The 8227-nt window shown below is 37.9% G+C and overlaps 1 protein-coding gene across 1 annotated transcript; it reads left to right on the forward strand.

Moving 5' to 3' along the window:
• The first annotated feature begins 566 nt into the window (after positions 1–566).
• trmt10a (tRNA methyltransferase 10A) lies at positions 567–7611 on the forward strand. Its single transcript, XM_017718866.1, has 8 exons — positions 567–654; positions 1262–1446; positions 1723–1885; positions 3425–3496; positions 3592–3666; positions 4355–4504; positions 5473–5578; positions 6649–7611. Exons 2-8 carry the CDS (start codon positions 1277–1279, stop codon positions 6936–6938), a joined length of 1026 nt encoding a protein of 341 aa, XP_017574355.1. The 5' UTR covers positions 567–654; positions 1262–1276; the 3' UTR covers positions 6939–7611.
• The last annotated feature ends 616 nt before the right edge of the window (positions 7612–8227 follow it).

Here is an 8227-nt window from a genome sequence, read left to right on the forward strand (position 1 = left end):
AGTAAAGGAAAACTTATTTGTGATCCTGAGTTTAAAGCAAGTTTTTCTTTCAGCTTGTTACTAATTTTCAAATTAATCTTAAACTGAAACTTTGTTTGTGTGTAAAAAGTGATTTCAGAGCCACTCGGTTCTCCCTGATGGAAACTGTTTACCTTCAGTGTTCTGTGCTTATGATCATTTTAATAGACTTCAGCGTCACTAATTAATGACGTTCTATTAAAAGACTGGTTTACCAAGAGAGACACTGGAGGATTTTCACTTAAAATGAGTTCATGAAGCGAGTCTTGTTATAAAAATGATAACAGGACATCAGAGCCATAATTACTCTTTTAGTACTTTTACTTTTGATATTTAAGTACATTTGAAGGTAAATACTTTTGTACTTTTACTCAAGTTGAGGTCTAGTGTAAGGACTTTTAATTTTACTGGAGGAATATTTTACCTCGAGTGTCTCTACTTTAACTCCAGTACATGATCTGTGTACTTCGTCCACCTCTGGTTAAATCAAGCGTTTCTGTACGAAAGTCGCGTCGTGTCTTCCCGCTTCGTGTTGACCTCACAAACATGGCGGAGAGTTGCAGCCTCAGCGCCAAAGGCGCAGAGGAATGACGCAGCGGCGGGACCACGCTGCACAGCAGTGTGGATGAAAATAAGGTGAGTTAGCCGGAGTTTGAAAGCAAGTTGTAAAGTATCGTTGTATAGAGTAACATTACGACTCCTGTGTGTGTTACATTGTGCACATTGTGGTCTTATGGCTCAAACGGCTCCCTGTCATAATGATAACCCTGAGAGAGAGAGAGAGAGAGAGAGAGAGAGAGAGAGAGAGAGAGAGAGAGAGATGCTAAAGCTACTAAAGCTGCTAAATGTCTAAAACGCCGAGTAGCGCAAACTAACACCGCTAATAAGCTACACACTTCAAATGTCTGTCTTGAGATATTGAAGACTGCAGTGTATATGCGACGGTGAAGCTGCCTGACGTTAGATATTCGCGGTGTTTCAGTCGCTGGCTGGAGTGAGTTTCTTATTTGTAGCTGAATGACTCCAACAGAGCAGAGCATGTGGACTGACTGCTGAGCAAGCATAGCTCTGAATAAGTCACGTTAATCGAACTAATCAGAATTGGTACATTTACCGCCGCCTTTGTCATCGTAGAGTTATGTATCTGCCTTTTTCAGGCTGGCCCTGACCTAAGCAGGTGAGATGTTTTTCAAGCTGCGGTTTTCCTCACTCTTTTATTGATCTTTTAAACTGTTTCCTTCAGGAGTGGTCCAGTAGCATGGCCTCTGATGCAGTCAGTGTGCCTGCAACGCAGGAGGACAACAAAGATCCCCAAGCTAATGGAACCAAGCAGGAGGTCCAGAGTGGAGAAACTGAGACACTGTCAAAGAGGCAGAGAAAGAAGCTTCTCAAACAGCAGCAATGGGAAGAACAGAGAGACCTACGCAAGTAAACATGGCATTAATAGTAAAATAAATGCTAAACTATCCTCAGTCATATCTTCAAAGTTTCATTAATGAAACACACACCACTCTATCAATGTTGTTCTTCAAAAACAAACTACTATTAAGCACATTTTTCTTGTGATTGTTGAAGTGATCCCTGAAATGTCAACCTATTAGATGCTTGCTGTTTTCTTAGATTAGTCTGAGTGTAGTTGTCTTGCTGCAATGTTTGTGATGTTGCCCGAGTTCATGCCTCTGTGGTTCTCGTTTGGTTGCTCAGGCAGAAACGCAAGGAAAGGAAACAGCAGAGGAAGTTGGACAGACAGACACAGGTTGAGGATGGAACTGAGTACACAAGCAGAAAGCGTCTGCGAAGAGAAGCAGAGCCCAGTCCTCTCCGCCTGGTCATAGACTGCAGCTTTGACAACCTCATGGTCCTAAAAGTAGGAATACCCCTCCCCATAGATCACCTCCACTTAGCTAGTGTTATTGCATGTTGATCCATGCCATGTTCACTTTTTTCATATGAATTGCGACAGGAATGTATGGAAGCTGATCGAATTGTATTTTAATGGTTTGGTATTGGTTGTATTAAGCCTGATCCAATTCCAGTTTTTTAATAAGGCTTCCCCAGTGTGCTTCCTTTATGCCCCTAAAGCACTATTGAGAGGATTCATTTTCTCTTACCGGTGTGGGATGATGCTAGTTCATCACCGGTCATCTGGAATATTTATGATCTGTTTGCACTGGATAAGAAATCTTGGTATAAATGGTAGTGGCTGCTTGATTTATGCAGTGCATTTAGTCTAGGAAAAAAATTATGTAATGATCAGTTATTAATCTCAGTGTTACTGAGCTCTGCTAAAGCCTGAATAGACTGATAAATCAATGTGATGATCAGTTATTAATCTCAGTGTTACTGAGCTCTGCTAAAGCCTGAATAGACTGATAAATCAGTGTGATGGTCAATTATTAATCTCACTGTTACTGAGCTCTGCTAAAGCCTGAGTAGACTGATAAATCAGTGTGATGGTCAATTATTAATCTCTGTGTTACTAAACTCTTTTGAGGGTTGATGGAACTGACTGGTCTCCTCAGTTCAAATTATCAAGGTTTTGTTCTTGGGATATGGTGAATCGTTTGCTTAGGTCATGAGTTGGCTGTGTGATTATAGGAACAGCACAGGACTGAAGTAGACGATGAGTCAAAATAATTTTGGGAATTTTCGAATTCGTAACTTCAGAATTTTTCATGAAACTTTTTAACAGAAGTATTACATGAGAAAAGCTGCCAATCCCTAAATGTGAGAAAGCGTGAACTAAAAATATATATATATATATATATATATATATATATATATATATATATATATATATATATATATATATATATATATAGTAATTGATTTATTGATCGATTGTATATAAACTATTCTGCCCAGCACTGGCTGTTACACACTTACTGGTAAAAGTAGTGCCATGTTCAACAGAGCAGGTGTTATTTGGTGGATTGTTCTCAGCAGTGCAGTGACACTGACATGGTAATAACATGTTGGTGTGTTGCACTGGTACTCCTATGTAGTTGGCTCACCTTGTAGATGTAAAATTTCGAGACGATAGCTCATCTGTTGCTGCACGTTGTGTGTTAGTCAACTTCCATCACATACTAAACCACCATAAATAGTTATTCAAAAGAAAAGGTATTAAAATCTGATTGCTTTTCAGTAGTTTGCAGTTCAGAACGTTACACATTGTACAATTTTACATAATTTAGGTTTTGCTAACTAAGTACTTTAAGTGTGCACTGTGCAACTCTGAAAGATCAATGCAGTACTCTGTTAGCAGATACTCTAATGTGAAGGGCTCTGGCTGCAGGTAAAAACTTGATTGGGATACAACATGTAGGATCCCTAAAAAATAAACTGTTAGTGATATTAGTTATGAGACTACTTAATTATTTGAATCAATGATTTTAATTTGCAGGATGTAAAAAAACTCCACAAGCAGATCCAGAGGTGCTATGCAGAGAACAGACGGGCTGCGCACCCGGTGCAGGTAATTAGTTGTCATGGCATTTTTTTTTTCTTCTGTATGCTTTAGTCTGTATCTGTGCCTGTAGACTTTTGACCTGTAGACTATTTCTTCTGCAGTTTTATATAACAAGCCATGGTGGGCAATTGAAACAAAACATGGATGAAATTAATAAAGGCTGGGTGAACTGGAAGGTAAGATTGCTGTTTAATTGTAATTAAGTGTCTGTATACAAACCAGCTACAGTGTCACAGAATGCCAGTGTCCATCTCATAGGTTTACAGCTATGAAAACGTCAAAGAGAGTACTGTGCTTGTTGGTAGTTGTTGGTAGTACAGTCAGCTGTAAAGTGAGGCAAGAATGTTGTGGAGTACTCGATTTACTCATAAGGCAGCTGCGAAACTTATTAAGACATACAGTAACCCTATAAGTCAGTCAGTATGTTGACTTAGAGTTTGGCACATTTGACCTTCCATTAAAACATGCAGAGAATCTGTGAAGGATACAAGCACGACTTGACAATACTAAAGTGTATTTTCAACATTTAAATTTATTTTCAGTGCTGCTACAAAATTCAATGGAATCAAACCAGCTAGCCTGTAATCTTTGATATAAAGGTATCCAGGTGGTTTTTACCTCTTCAGTCGTTCTCGACCAAACTTCATACTAGTAAAACATAAATCAGTTCCGTCCAGTATATTTGTAACCCATCTCATTTTCAAATACACTATCTGATATTCGACCACTGGATAAGAAACTATATCATGGAGGGTGCTGTGGGTGGTAGGTGGTAGGTGGTGTTGGTATCAGTATTGGATTTTAGAAGTCAATGACTTTAACACATTGAACTTGCCTTCTCCCCACTCATTTCAATTCATATAGGATGTCCATATCAAGCCTGAGCACTTTCATGAAGTCTTAAGCAAAGAGGATCTGGTGTACCTGACCTCTGATTCACCCAATGTACTACAGGAGCTGGACGAGAACAAAGCCTATGTGATTGGAGGCCTAGTGGATCACAACCACCATAAGGTTGGTTGTGAGTGGCATGCATAACATCTTAGCACATCAGTAACTAATACCATATACAATACTGTGCAAATGTCAGGAAACACCATCGTTTATTTAAATTTCGTTTGAACAGCCACTAATGATATTTTCTGGAGATATCTCTAAGGAGGCTAGATATAAGATACTCCACTTGCATAATGCTGGGGAAGTCAAAGGTAAATAAGTGAGGGTAAAAAATGACTCCTAACAAGCATGCAAGACCAGTAGATCACCAAACTGCCACTATCAGATAAACAATAGAGAGAGAGACAGGAGAAAATCATGCTCCACTTTTACTTCAGATCTGAAAGCAAATTCATACTTGTATCTGTCCATCCTTCCACTGTGAGAAGACAACTCAATGCTATGAATCGGAAATGATGTGTAGCTGTCAAGAAGCTGCTACTGAGTACAGAATAGCCAAAGTAGAAGAACATTTGCAAATCAAACAAAGAAACTGCTGGTGTTTTCAGAACAGTGTCTAGGATTTCTTGGAAAGTGAGAAGCAGAAAATTCAGCCGACTTCTAAGACCTAAGAACTTTGGAGGTATGGAACTATAGATTCCTTTGAAAAACTAAAAGCAAGTTTCCTGAAAAAATAAAAGATGTGAAAAAGACAAACAAATACTGAAAAATTGATGTATGTAGTTGAAGCTTTTGTGAAATTTTCTTTTCCATGTATGTTTTCTGTTTTTTTTTTCCCCGTAAAGCTGAAGATTAACTGATTAACTTGTACTTACTGGCTGTTTTACCTCTGACTTTTGCACAGTATTCTAGATTTGTTTAGCTGTGTTGAAACAGGAATTGCCACTAACAAATTACTTGTGCTGAACATTCCATATATTTCTCATATAATAAGGGGCAAATGCTCTCAGTCCGATTTGATTTATTGAATAATATACTAATTTGTTTGTTTGTTGGAACTGATATTCCATTGTCGTGTGTTTCAGGGGATCACTTTTGAACGTGCCAAAGAACTTGGAATTGCTCATGTTCAACTCCCACTGGGCAGTTTTGTCAAGATGAACAGTCGCAAAGTGCTTGCCGTCAACCATGGTGAGGAGGCTGCACACGTGCAACCCATTGAGAAACACAAAATGCTTTTTAGGAGAGAACGGCATGGTTGTATATTGCATTATGTTTTATAAAGTAAGCTAAATACTAGCCAAAATGTGTTTTGAATGTTACCGTCTTTTGAGGCTGAGTATATTAATACTTTTAAGTCATTTGGCAAAAGCAGTAAGAATGTAAAAAGTCCAGAGTCCATGTGCGTAATCACAGAAAAAAACAACACTGCTGATAAAACTTTTACTCAGGAACTTACCAGTACTACCTTCCTCTAACAGAACCTTTAAATCAATACTACAGCTTTTTGTTGTTGTTGTTGTTGTTGTTTATCTAATCTAATTTCCATCTGCTGTGTCTGTATCAGACAGTTCACTATGACAGACAGTTTTAACCTATTGAATTGAAACACGTATAAAAGAAGCTATTGGGCAGTTGCTGAATGCTGTCAATAAATGTTTATGCACATGTATTTTTGTAAGTTACTTTTATTGATTCTTTAGTCAAACGTTATTGTGTATTAAGCTGTAAATCTGTATCATTCGTTCTTTTAGTGATGTGCCTAGTTTTCCAAGGAGAAGAATTTGCGGTAACAGCATAGTTCTGTGGGTGGAGTTGTCACAAGTTCCACCAAGGCGTAGGCAGTTTACTTTTTGCTTTGTTCGACAGTACAGTGTGTGACAGTGGGATAACTTCATGGCTTCTGTACAGATACTTACAAAAATTTTGTATGAACAGCTTTGCTAAGACGTTGTCTCAAGTCTGTCTCATCCTAAGACATTTTTAATTAGAATATAATGGTGGCTGTGTATACAGTGACAGGCATTTATTCACGGAATTCAGCAACTTCCCGATGGCTTCTATATTATGAAAGAGTTTGGACATTTTTCTGTAAAGTTTTCTATAAAGGGCAACACGCCAAAATGATTCTCTGTTGTCATTGATGACATGATTCAGAAGCAGCAGGCAGAAATTGGGTTGAAATACATTGGAATGTTACTTTAAATGTAATGCAAGTAGATGAAAATCCTTCAACATGAATCCACTGATTTATACCTCAGTGTTTGAGATTTTGCTGGCCTATCTGGACAAACGGGACTGGAAAGAGGCATTCTTCACCGTCCTGCCACAGCGGAAAGGGGCTGTACCTGTAGGCCAAGAAGACATGCAGGAGGAGGGCAACAATGAAGAGGAGGAATACTCTGACAGAGACTCTGGCACATGTGAGCCAGTCACGGAAAAGAGCGAAGATACGAAGGACCATTCAAATGATCCACAAAAAGATGCATCTCAGCTGAACCAGTCAGATTCATGTGGAGTGAATGTAGAACAGAAAGAATGTACCTCATAATTACCTTTTTGTTAATTTATTTTTTATAAATTTTGCCTTGTTCTCTGAGGTCAGTTTTTCTTTTTTTTTTTTTTTTCTTTTTTTTTTTGCTTACTCATGACCAAGTTGTGGACAATACCATGCAATTTGGGGATGGCATTTTTGTTTCAGCAGTCACAGCTGAGATCAGAGCATGTCTCACTCTCATTAAAGTTACCTGACATGCAGTATTCTATTCAGGTGCATTCCACTTCACTGGATTTGTATTACCTTTGCCTTTGGTTTTGAGATACAAGAGTTTACTTGAGAGAATATTTAGTGTCTTGCTAACTGTTCAGATGTTTGACTCCTTTTTCAGGAGAGTTGGTTCCCCCTTGTGGCAGCAGGGCTCATTACCCTGTGAACATAACCCAAATGCTTTACACCAGCGGTTCTAACAGTGGTCCTGTCTGGAGGTTTTCCTGCTCTTGCATAACTGATCCAACAGATCTGCTGATTAGCAAGCCCTTCTTGAGTTGAAGTGTATAGAATCACATTCCTGCGAGGAAGAGATGAAAATTTTATTTGGTGTGGTTCCCTCGCTTTTCTGAAATTTCTGAAATCAGTGTGTCAAAATATTTCCGTACTTTGTTGAAATACTGATTTACAAATATTGACTCATTTTCTTAAAACAAATCGACGGTAAAAAAATCGACTGTTTTGTGTGTTTGTGTTATTCCCCATCTGTCTTTGCTTCTTCATATTGCCTCAGCATCTTAAAATTTTAATTCTTTCTTCTCAAAACACTTATTTTTAATATTGACCTGCTATCCTAAAATAATGAGAGAGTAATTACATTGGATTATTATGTTTTATTATGAGATTGTCATTAATTTAATATAGCAAGTTTAACATTAATAATTACATATTTACATATTAAGTAAATTTTTTGGAAATGTCTTTTTTTGCAAAATTGCAAGTCAATAATTTGTAAAACTCATTTGCAAAAGTCATTGTTACAAGATACCAAGTCATACTTTTGACATAAGACAATATTTTGACAAAATAAGTCAAAATCTTTCCATATTTCTGCCAGAAATGGACAGTGAGACTACTTATTTACCCCATTGAGGCTTTCTCTCTTCAGTTTGTTAAGTCTGTTGAGTACAGATGATAAGTGTAACAGTTTACATATTTAAGGGCAGGAGGTGTAATAAGTTGTTCTGAGTGCTGTATAAGTACTGACATTTGACACCAGATGGCATCAGCAGTCTCTGATGGGCGTTAGCAATAACGGATCATAGCAGACAAAACTCAGATTAGCCAAAGAA

This window comes from Pygocentrus nattereri, chromosome 2, assembly GCF_015220715.1.
Source record: "Pygocentrus nattereri isolate fPygNat1 chromosome 2, fPygNat1.pri, whole genome shotgun sequence".
NCBI lineage: Eukaryota > Metazoa > Chordata > Actinopteri > Characiformes > Serrasalmidae > Pygocentrus > Pygocentrus nattereri.